This window comes from Thalassophryne amazonica, chromosome 12 (assembly GCF_902500255.1).
Source record: "Thalassophryne amazonica chromosome 12, fThaAma1.1, whole genome shotgun sequence".
NCBI lineage: Eukaryota > Metazoa > Chordata > Actinopteri > Batrachoidiformes > Batrachoididae > Thalassophryne > Thalassophryne amazonica.
Window position 1 is genome coordinate 69,526,325 of NC_047114.1, and position 12,550 is coordinate 69,538,874.

General features: G+C 39.4%; 1 protein-coding gene across 1 annotated transcript in view; it reads right to left on the minus strand.

Moving 5' to 3' along the window:
• Window positions 1-8,409: 8,409 nt before the first annotated feature.
• ptch2 (patched 2) overlaps window positions 8,410-12,550 on the minus strand; it is a 44,259-nt gene continuing 40,118 nt past the window's right edge. Inside the window, exons 21-23 of the mRNA XM_034182746.1 lie at window positions 11,548-11,947; window positions 9,571-10,144; window positions 8,410-8,988 (exon numbers count right to left, since the gene is read on the minus strand). Coding sequence (XP_034038637.1) covers window positions 8,954-8,988; window positions 9,571-10,144; window positions 11,548-11,947 — 1,009 coding nt within the window. The 3' untranslated portion in view covers window positions 8,410-8,953. The remainder of the gene's footprint in view (window positions 8,989-9,570; window positions 10,145-11,547; window positions 11,948-12,550) is intronic.

The following is a 12,550-nucleotide window of genomic DNA, read 5'->3' on the forward strand; positions in this document are numbered from 1 at the left end:
GAAGGACTCTCAGACCATGTTTGGAGGAAACCAGGCACCATCCCTACAGTGAAGCATGGTGGTGGCAGCATCATGCTGTGCGAATGTTTTTCAGTGGCAGGAACTGGGAGACTAGTCAGGATTGAGGGAAAGATGAATGCAGCAATGTACAGAGACATCCTGGATGAAAAACCGCTCCAGAGCGCTCTTGACCTCAGACTGGGGAGACGATTCATCTTTCAGTAGGACAATTACTCTAAGCACACAGCCAAGATATCAAAAGAGTTGCTTCAGGACAACTCTGTGAATGTCCTTGAGTGGCCCAGCCAGAGCCCAGACTTGAATCTGATTGAACGTCTCTGGAGAGATCTGAAAATGGCTGTGCATTGACGCTCCCCATCAACTTCCCAAAGATAGGTGCACAAAGCTTGTGGCATCATAATCAAGAAGACTTGAGGCTGTAATTTCTGCCAAAGGTGCAACAACATATTGAGCAAAGGGTGTGAATACTTATGTACACATGATTTCTTAGTTTTAAATTTTAAATAAATTTGCAAAAATAAAAAAAAACTTTTTTCATGTCATTATGGGGTGTTGTGAGTAGAATTTTGAGAATACGGCTGTAACGTAACAAAAAGTGGAAAAAATGAAATGCTGTGAATACTTTCTGGATGCACCGTGCAACAGCCATAACATAACTGCTTGTGAAGCTTTGTTGCAAATCACAGGATACTGATGGCCACTTATGGTGCTGCGGTAAATAAAGTCCAAGACATATTCTGTTAGTTGGATATATTCATGTTTCCTTTCCGTGACTGGTTTAAAGAAAACTACCTGTAAAATTTTTGATTTAGTTATGTTATAATAAACAGTGTCCATTATTTCAGCTTTGATATTTTTATATCAAACATGTTGTAGAGATTTATTTTTACTGTCAGTTTAAAGGGTACAATTTTAGAAATTCTATGTTAGAAAAGTCTGTGTTCTTCATTTAAAATTGTTGTCATAAAGGATTAAAATATACGAGGTCTGTGATAAAAGTAACGGACCTTATTATTTTTTTCAAAAACCATATGGATTTGAATCACGTGTGATTACATCAGACATGCTTGAACCCTCGTGGGCATGCGAGAGTTTTTTCACGCCTGTCGGTTACGTCATTCACCTGTGGGCAGTCTTTGAGTGAGGAGTCGCCCACCCTCTCGTCGTTTTTTCATTGTCTAGGAATGGCTCAGAGACTGCTGCTTTGTTTGATCAAAATTTTTTCAAAAACTGTAAGGCACAACTGAGTGGACACCTTTCGATAAATTCAGCTGGTTTTCGGTAAAAGTTTTAATGGCTGATGAGAGATTTTGGTCTGTAGTGTTGCTTTAAGGACGGCCCACGGCGCCTGACGGCGATCTGTGCTTTGAGGCTGCAGCATCTCGCCGTTTCAAGTTGAAAACTTCCACATTTCAGGCTCTGTTGACCCAGTAAGTCATCAGAGAACAGAGAACTTTCAGAAGAAGTCGGCATGAGGAGTTTATTCAGACATTCCATTGTTAACGGACATTTTGTAATGAAAGAACGTGCGGACGTCGCATTTCGGGCCGGACCCGACCGCGGGGGGTTGTGACAGGAAAAACACCTCCGTTGGAAACCTTAACAGGCAAGTTGGAACATGCCCAAGCTGTTAAACAATTTCTCAGTTACTCACTTGTTGAAAGCCATCAAAAGCCGCCTGAAGTTTACAAATAGTTTTCAACACGGAGGTGTTTTTCCTGTCGCGGCGCACACAGATTTGCCGAGTCGTCACGGAAACGACTCGGCGAATTGGCGCGCACGTCTTTCATTACAAAATGTCCTTAAACAGTAGAATGTCCGCATAAAGTCCTCATGCCGGCCTCTTCTGAATCTTTTCTGTTCTCTCACGAAAATCCTGGGTGAATTAAGCCTTAAATTAGAATGTTTTCAGGTCGAAACAGGCCGACGACGGCGCCTGGAAGCGCTGCGCGACGTCCCGCTCCGTGGGAAGTCCTTACAGCGACAGAAACGCCCCATAATCTCTCATCAGCCGTTAAACTTTTCACCGAAAACCAGCTTAATTTCTCGAATAGTGTCCACTCGGATATCCCTCACAGGTCCAGAAAAAATGTTGATAAAGCAACGCGCGCCGTCCGCAGCGGTTATTCAGACAAAGAGATTCCGACGGGCGGGGTGGAGCACTCCTCACTCAAGGCCTGCCCACAGGCAAATGACGTCACCGACACACGTGAAAAAACTCACGCATGCGCATGAGGGTTCAAGCTTGTCTGACATAAAAACATATGAATCAAATCCATTTATTTTTTGAAAAAAATAAAAAGGACCGCTTTTTTCATCATAGACCTCGTATATAAACTCAAATGTTTTCATGCCACGGTGTGTATGCATAAAGTTTAGGGGTGATGCTAGAGGAAACTTAGTATATCCAAAATCACTATGGTTCATCTGCTTGGAAACATGAAATAAGACTAAAAAGTTTCCAATCAGCCCCTGAGATTATATTTCAATACAATTCAATTCTATTTATTTATATAGCGCCAACATAACATAACATACAATGCCCCAAGGCGCTTCACATGGGTAAGGTGTACCCTCACCAACGCCCTTGTTTCTTAAGAAAGTGGTACAAATGTTATCTAGCCAATTGTCAATCACAGGCACATAAAAGGCTGGTGTCAACAAAATTCCTAAAATCATCCTCTAGGAACTGTTTATAACATTCATGGCAAATGGAACTGCAGTCTGAGTTTCCAACCACTTTTAGGTCCTTCCAATATCGGAGAACACCTCGGGTTTGATTATTTGGCAATGCTGCTACAAATCATTATCCCCAAATCAGATTTTTCAGTCCACACTTTCCTGACAATTTATTAATTTGTGATTCATTGTTATAGGAATATTTGCTTATTTGGTGAAGTTTGTCCAAAATTGAATAACTTGACTATGAAGGTCAAACTTCATGTGACCCAGATACAATTGACATGACTCAAGATTAGTATTTCATTGTCACTATTGTATCTCTAACTCCTCAAAATAGCCAGTCTAAATTAGTTTGACCTTTCAAGATCACCCAAAATTAAAATATCATGTGACCAATATAAATGCAATGCTGACGATGATGTTTAGTAATGACTACTGGTGTATCTTTAACTCTTTAACTAACTTTTAACTATCTCGTATATACAAGTCCTTTAAAGCCCTATATAAGTTCTGAGACCAGTTGGTGCCTGTGCTTACCCCCGATTCTTTGGCGTAAAGCGGATGAGAGTCCACAACTTTCCCTGTATGGGACGCCACTCCAAAAGAGGTAACTTCCCTTTTACAGCTGAGTGAACTGGGACAGTGCAGTTCAAAGTGTCCTGTCCAAGGATTGGGAATCAAACTCCAGGATTGAGCTACCTGGTCGACTGGTATGATACAGTGAGGAACACCCTGCGACTTTGCAAGTTCTCCCACTTAGAAATCATGGAGGGGTCTGAAATTTTCATCTTAGGTGTATGTCCACTGTGAGAGACATAATCTAAAAAAAAAAAAAAATCGGGAATTCACAATGTATGATTTTTTAATAATTTATTTGTATGTTACTGCTGCAAATAAGTATTTGAACACCTGCCAACCAGCAAGAATTCTGGCTCACACAGACCTGTTCATTTTTCTTTAAGAAGCCCTCTTATTCTGGACTCTTTACCTGTATTAATTGCACCTGTTTGAATTTGTTACCTGTATAAAAGACACCTGTTCACACACTCAATCAATCACACTCCAACCTGTCCACCATAGCCAAGACCAAAGAGCTGTCTAAGGACACCAGGAACAAAACTGTAGACCTGCACAAGGCTGGGATGGACTACAGGACAACAGGCAAGCAGCTTGGCAGAAGAGAACAACTGTTATGATTATTTATTAGAAAGTGGAAGAAACACAAGATGACTGTCAGTCTCCCTCGGTCTGGGGTTCCATGCAAGTTCTCACTTTGTGGGGTAAGGATGATTCTGAGAAAGCTCAGAACTACACAGGAGGACCTGGTCAATGACCTGAAGAAAGCTGGGACCACAGTCACAAAGATTACATTAGTAACACATGATGCTGTCATGGTTTAAAATCCTGCAGGGCAGCAAGGTCCCCCTGCTCAAGCCAGCACATGTCCAGGCCTGTTTGAAGTTCACCAGTGACCATATGGATGATCCACAGGAGGCATGGGAGAAGGTCATGTGGTCAGATGAGACTAGAATAGAGCTTTTTGGAATCAACTCCACTTACCATGTTTAGAGGATGAAAACAACCCCAAGAAAACCATCCCAACCGTGAAGCATGGGGGTGGAAACATCGTACTCTGGGGGTGCTCTTCTGCAAAGGGGACAGGATGACTGCACCGTATTGAAGGGAGGATGGATGGGGTCATGTATTGCGAGATTTTGGCAAACAACCTCCTTCCCTCAGTAAGAGCATTGAAGATGGGTCATGGCTGGGTCTTCCAGCATGACAATGACCCCAAACACACAGCCAGGGCAACTAAGGAGGGGCTCCGTAAGAAGCATTTCAAGGTCCTGGAGTGGCCTGGCCAGTCTTTAGACCTGAACTCAATAGAAAATCCTTGGACGGAGCTGAAACTCCAAACCTGAAAGATTTGGAGAAGATCTGTATGGAGGAGTGGACCAAAATCCCTGCTGCAGTGTGTGCAAACCTGGTGAAAAACTACAGGAAACATTTGACCTCTGTAATTGCAAACAAAGGCTACTGTACCAGATATTAACATTGATTTTCACAGGTGTTCAAATACTTATTTGCAGCAGTAACATACAAATAAATTATAAAAAAAAATCATATATTGTGATTTCCGGATTTTTTTTTTTTTAGAATATGTCTCTCACATTGGACATGCACCTAAGATGAAAATTTCAGACCCCTCCATGATTTCTAAGTGGGAGAACTTGCAAAATCGCAGGGTGTTCAAATACTTATTTTCATCACTGTAGGTATTGGGCCAAAATTTGGATTTTAGCCTGTGACCTTGACTTTTACTCAGTCTTTAACAAAATCAGGTCACTTTGTCCTTAGTCACCAAGGCTGGTCCAAATTGAATCAAATTGAATTGGTAACATTAAAATGAATTAAGCTGTTGGAACTTTAGTATGTATAAGCTAGAGTTGATCTAACTTTAGTATGTAAGCTAGAGTTGATCTAACTTACTCACTTAAGTTCAAAAAACTTAATTCATTCAGGTGATACCAATTAAAATAATTTAAGTTGGTTCAACTATTCTTTTTTTTTCAGTGTAATTTGGAAACCTTCTTCACATCTCAGCTATTAACTATTAACCCTCTGGGGCCAATGCCGTCGTATACGACGGCTAAGACCAAGCTTTACTAAATTATGAATAACTTTTTTACTGATATGAGATAGAAACTTACTTTTTTTGCTGAAAAGGTAACTCCGCAGACTTTCAAGCCCGCCATCAGCCATCTTTGTACTCCTCATAGAAGCTTTGTGATGACATGCGCAATGTGAGTGTCCAATCGGAATCGGTTCACCGTCACATGGTTTTCCAAAATCCAATCGTAGGGCAGATTCACCTCACGTGAAAAGCCAAAGATCGTTTTCAGGAGTGATATGTTACTAGTTGGACCGGTTGAATAGCCCCCTGGGTGCTCCAATGAGTACATACTATTGGGCTCCAATGCGCCCTGCGCCATTACGCACAGCGATCAGTGAAAGCAGACGGAGAGCCTCTGATGACAATCTCATGTGCTCAAACAAAGAGTGTGTATCTATCAGGATTGCTCCACTAGTTTGCATGTGAATGTTACTGGATAACTCTGTTGCTTTTACCATGAAGACAAAAAAAACACATAGACCATTTTGTATATATTGTTCAAAATGTGCATTTGTGTTTATTGTTTGAACCTTTTTGTTGTACAGTCTTTCACACAAGACCTCAAATTACCTTTATAAAGTGTCAAAACAGTTGGTTATTATAGTTTGCTGTGTGTTTTGGATAAATGTGTGTGGAAAATTATTTTCCGCTTTACTTTTTCCTTCCTTATTTTTTATTGTAAACCTTTATTACACTTATAAAACACAACAAAAGCATATATATTATGAAAGCACAGATTGTCCTGAAAAAAGAGACATACAACTTGATTGTGGGATGCAGGGAGAGCTGTTAATAATAAAACATTTATGCCAGGCGAGTGAACTGTCCAAAAAATGCCCTCGGACCCCAGAGGGTTAAACACTCTGTGTCAGTCAATTAACAGTTAGCCAGAAGGTACAGCCAGGTTGTATATTAACCAATCTGCATTTGTGGTAACAGTATTGACCTTTTAGGCCACACAGGAATCACACACAGACACACTGGAAACAATCAGCACAGACCACAAAAACACCACCTTTTTTTTACTTATTTTATTTTGTTAGTTAAATTTCTATAGCAGGTGAGGGATCACATGAAGGTTTTGTTGAGCATAGTTTTCAGAAGTCACAGTGTTTTAGACATGGACAAAAACATTTAAAAAAAGACACTGAAGAAGGAAGAGTGAAGAAGAAACTTCAAAATAACAACCTTCTACTTCATGGTCCTCAAGCTGTATCCTTTGAATTTTTTTTAAACATCTGATCTCATTTCGTGTCAACCCCACCCTGCTGCCCATGACCCCACCCACACCACCCCCAAAATGCAAAGAAAACCAAACAACAAAGCAAAAGAACAAACTTGGCAACAAATAGATATATTTATATATAATATATATTTACTCTTTAAAAATAGAACTTCAGTCTAGTTGCTAACATCTGTACAACCTACAAAAATAAAATTTTTTAATATAAATAATTTATATGGCAGGACATTAACATTTTTTTTTTGACATAAACTACAAATCAATGCAGGTGCATCCCCTCAACTCCCTCCCTCAAAAAAAACAAAAACAAAAAACAAGTCAGATGAAACTGCAAATTTTGTGTAATTATTCACAACTGCAAAGTAGCTACAGAATGTTTGTTTCATATTTACAAAAACCAAACACAACCAAAGCTGCCATTAAAAAACAAACAAAAAAACAAACAAACAAACAACAACAACAAAAAAAAACCAAATTGCAAGTTTTCCCCTGCAATTTATCGTGGCAGTGATGAGACCAAATACGGAACAACAATGGAATGATGATACACAAAACTGTAATAATTAAGCAAAATCTGATGTGGCATATTATAGCTTAAATTAATTAAATGGTTGAGAAATTAAAAAGATAAGTAAAAAAAAATTGGAGGACTTGCAGAGCTAGTCTAAAAACTGCAAATAATAACATTTCTATAATTGCATGGGGTCTTATTGACGAAGCATCTCAGAAAGCAGCCATAAAAAGCAACTCCCTTTGCATTGGATTTGATCATTCCCTTTTGAATTACATACAGGTGAACACAAATATGAATATCACCCGCTGTAGAATTTACAAAAACTGCAAAATTAACAAATAATTCCTTCAAGTAGTGTAAAACTGCAGAGAACAATGAGACAACGTGAATAACAACACATAATGTGCTAGCATGTTTGCTAGCAAGGCCAAAAATCTTCAAACAGTTGGTCATAATAACAAAAATAAAATAAAGTAAGATTACAAATCAAGAAATTAGTTTATTACTGCATAAGATTCTGTGTCCAAAGCTGTGTGTGACCAAAAAAAAAACAAAAAAACAAAAACAACAAAAAAAAACCTCAAGGAAAGAAAAACTTAAAGCGCCATGATGGTATTTTTGACAACACTGAAAGTTTCAAATTGTAACCCATCTAATGAACTGTAATTCTATTCTCAAAAAAGATGTGAATTGGATAACATGGAAAAGGCCATATGTTTACATAATATGAATATTTATGTGTGCTCCTGACCAGCGCTAGCGAAGTTTGCTAGCATTATGAACTCGGACATTCCTCCTCCACCCCAATTTGTTGTATTTTTTTTTATAATACAGATTAAATTAAGATTAGCGACATCTAGTTTGCTAACTGTGTGTGCATTATCATTCAATAATTCCATCTTTGCAGACATCACTGAGCTAGACAGTGACAGCAATACCAGCTAGCTCGCTAACCCTCATGCTTCATAGTCTGTAGAAGTTTATAATCAACATTAACAGTGTCTTCATTGTAATGTATCTTTTTCAGCTTTGTTGTAAGCACACAAGTGGATTTTTGGAAAGGTAGGGTTGAGGATTGGTTATCAGTTTGGTTGCAATTTGAAACCTCTACATTAGGTATCGTGGTAAATTCCACCATGTCGGTTTAAGCATAATACAAAGCTCTAAAATGGGGACATATTGAAGGTAATAATACATGCTGCGTGCTTACGTTTGATCACATTTATATTTAATGCACAACAGAGTGTGAGATGTAGAATATTATAAATTAATAAACCCTCTCTCAGTGTAATACTGCGAACAAATATTGGCTCGAGTGAGGGGGAAGAGGGGATACTGCATTATTTTTAAGGCAAATCAAATTATTTTGAAGTGTAGCAGCAAAAAACAAAACAAAAAACACTGACCATGTATTTTCAATAGCCTATTATCTTAATAACATCTCACTTTTGTGGGCAATATTTTACATATAACATTTCGCATTCTATACACTGGGGGGTGGGGGGACAACATCAACCACCCCACAGGAAACAAATAATCTTTTACAACTTTTACACAAGAGTATACCCAAGTTATACAGTACTCTTAAATAGCTTCCCTCTTTTTTTAGTATTAAAATATATATTCATAGCTTTATATAATTCTTAAATGGAGTCACTTTTCATAATGTCCTTGAATAAGTCCTCTCCTACTCTGTGACATCTATGCACAGTGGAAAGTACAAAATGCGACATCCCGCCGTGAGACACGACGAGTACTCGAGGTGCTTCAGAAAGCAGCCAGAGATTCAAGAAAGAGAAGGCAGGGGGCGCAAGAGCGTCTAGCAATCTTTAGCTGCCTGCATCCTCAGTCCACCTGTAGGTGAAAGAGAAGAGAAAAAAAAAATTAGCATTCAAACAAGAAGATACAGTCATAAAGTCAAAGTGATAAAGTCATTTGAAGGGAAAACAGTTGCCGTTTCTTAATTCAACATTATGACTTTCTTGATTTGTTTTTAGGTCAAACTGGAGCTATCATTCTAATTATTTGCAAATTAAATGTGATTGATGAAAGGGAGTCATTAAAAGCCCAATTTAGTTCAATGAAACCACCACAAGATGGTGCAGTAGCTGCTAAAGTCTTCATACATTAGCTCTCTACTGCGTGTGTTTGCAAATGGTAAAACTTAAACGTTTATGGATTATGAAGAAATTTGGTGGAGAGTTGCTCCTTGGTTCCTGGAATGACTGAGTGAATTTTGGTGGTGATGCATTTTGAATTGATCTCTTTTTTCCCATTGCTGAATCACTGTGAGATGTAGGAAGTTTCACTTTTATTTCATTCTTTAGCACACTTATGACATCATAAAGCCCAGCTGTGAGTGCACTGAAGGTCTGAGTATTCTAGGCTGGTTTTTGGAAATTGCTGTAATGTGTAAGAACTTGGCAGCAGGCTCACCTTGCATCTTGCTGAGTTGATGCTCGGTCTGGCCTTGTGTCACTTCTAAGTCTTGGAGCTCTAGAGAGTCTCTCTTACATGAAGAAAAACTTGTTTTGTAGTCAAACGTCCTCTTAGCAGCCTCAAAACAGTCTGACTCACCATCCGTGTCAAACCCTTCATGCGTGTAGCCTTGGTACGTTGACCCGGGCAAACTTGGATGAACGGCCACAGTTACTGAAGCAGTGGCTGTGACCATGGTAACGGGTCCTGCAGAGGACCCGTGTTGTGTCTGTAGGGTGAAATTGCTATTGCAATCGTTTGATCCTCTAGTCCTGTTTGGATGAGGCCCTCTGCCAGCCTGAAGCTTGGGCCCGCTTTGACAAGTCCTCCCAGGAAAGTGAGTTCCGTCGCTGGGCAGTTTCTGTCCGTGCTGTGCTTGGAGCCTCGGGAGGCCCTGCTGTTGTTCCTGCTTGGTCCTGTCCCAGCATGTAACCTGGGAGCTTACCGAGGATTCTGCGCTGTGAGAAGATTCACTCAAAGTTTCTCTTCGTCCACCAGTTCCTGTTGCATTTTCTCTGAATGGCTTCACCACCTATGACAAAGAACGATAATTTCATCGTTTGCTTTCAACAAAACACAACTTTTTCAGAAAAGAGACATAGAGAAGAATTCATTTTGGGGACAGGTGAGGGGAGGATAACCCTATCCACTTGATGTTTCCAACATAGTAGTTTGAGCATTTCTGAAACAACAAATCTTTCTCTGGATCGTTTGGTTCATTTTGTGTTTCCAGTGCTTCAAAACAGGCAACTCATTTTCTGAAGCAATTGTTTAATTTAGGTCATCAAGCACTTCAAAATAGAGAATTGTTTTTTAAGCAACTGTTTAATTTAGATTTTAGTAGCTCTTTTTCTGAACCATCATAGTGTTTTGAGCCACTTTGTGAAGCACTTGAACATTTTGACACATACATTTTTGGATCAGGCATTATAGGGTCTTTTTTTCTGAAAACATTTGTGTCATTTAGTGATTCAAGCATTTCAAAATATTCTTATCTGAATGATTGTTTTATTTAGTGCTTTTAGCATTTCTAATCAGAGAACTCATTTTCTGAATCACTTAACTTCATTTTCTGAATTGATTGCAGAATTTAGTGATTCAAGCATTTCAAAATGTTGACTGTTTTTTTTTTTTAAAGTGAATTAGTTCATTTGCATTTTACAAAGTTCTTTTTCTGAAATGATTAGTCAATTTAGCATTTTGAGCACTTAGCAATACAAAACCCCCTTCTGAAGCAATTGTTTCATTTAGTGCTTTGACTGTTTCAAAACAGAGAACTCATTTTCTGGAGCAATTGTTTAATTTTGCTCTTCAAACATTTCAAAACATTTAATCATTTCCTAATCCAGTGAATCCCAGTGTCCACTAGATGTCACCATCATAGTGTTTCGAACATTTTTATTTCATTTCATTTATTTGTTTATTTGACAGGGACAATGCAATCAGACAGAGCAAGCAGTGTTTGCAACTGATGTGATGCACAAAGAGTTTATAGCTACCCCTAATTCACAACTCTTGTCCCTGGTTGGGCCTTTCTACAATTTACATAATTAATAATTCTACAATTTGAATAATTAACAACTTCATTCACCATTTCATTCAACCATTGGTCCACCTTCTCACATCTAAAACTGTCTTGCATTTTCAAAACAGTGAGTCATTTTCTGAAGCATCCCGTTCATTTGGAATTCCTACAACTGTTAATCATTTTGCGTTTGAAAATAATACATTCTTTTCTAAAGTAACTGGCTCATTTACTGCTGTGAGCATTTCAAAACAATGAATCCTTTTTTCTGAAGTAATTAGTTCCTTTGGTTGAAAATACTTTTGCTATGTGTGGAACATTTCTAGAGGTGTTTAAATAAGACATCCACCCCGAAGCTACTCCCCCATGTGGTGATCATGCTTGTTTCCCTGTGTGGTCACATAACGTACCTTGAGTTTGGGGAAGCTGGGGTTTTTGCTTGCTTCCAGGAGTATGTGAGATGGAGGAATGCCGGGGTGCGACGGAATGTATGCGCTCTGCTCACAGTATTTATAATCCTCTTCTCCGATTCCTGAGGTGGTCGTTATCTCAGAGTAATATTCAGAGTCCGATGACTCAGAAAATGCTTGCTGGTGAGCCGATGGGACGTTACAGTGACTTGTGTAGTACCCATGATGGGTCATGGGTGGTGGCAGCGGCGGTTCCGGCGATGGTGCGGGCAAAGAGTTGGTGTTATCAGCAGGGGTAACTTCAGCAGGAGGGCCCATGAGGGACAGAAGGACTGGGAGCAGAACCAAACCATTCAACATCCCCAGTACAGTCAGGATGGCCAGCACGGCAAAGAAATACCTGAGGGAGAGATGACACAAGAGAAGTCCAGGGAGGATGAGTATCCGTCGGCAAATACGGAAAAAATGTGAAGGGAAACAAAATCGGAACCACGGACGGCATAATGCAATCTGCAACTTCAACACTAAATCCAACACACTGTAGCTTCAAAGACATACAATTTTTGATGATAGCAAGCAGACTTGTGTACAATTCGAAATTCATAGGACAAGAAGCAGCTTGGGGGGGGTGTTTGTGTACCAGACGTCAAGCCGTGGACGAACTGGATCCTTTGCTTCTTCTAAATGCAATACACTTTGATGCCGCCACTGCTGCTACAAGACGTTCTCTAGCTGTTTTTCACATTGTGTGAGCGTTTTTTTGTGGGTTCATGGATTTTAGTGGCACTCTGAGGAGGCCCGGGGTGGAGGCAGGCCACAAGAAAGAGCTCCCCAAGAAAATTAAAGAGGACTCCACTTAAACACTTACAGAAAGCAGAGCAGCACAGACAGTGAGATGCTAACCGCCATCCAAACTTAAGGATGCGAAAAAAAAAAAAAAAAAAAAGACAAGGAAACACAAACAACTGAAAACCCCAACAAGGATAATAGTGTTGTTGACTAT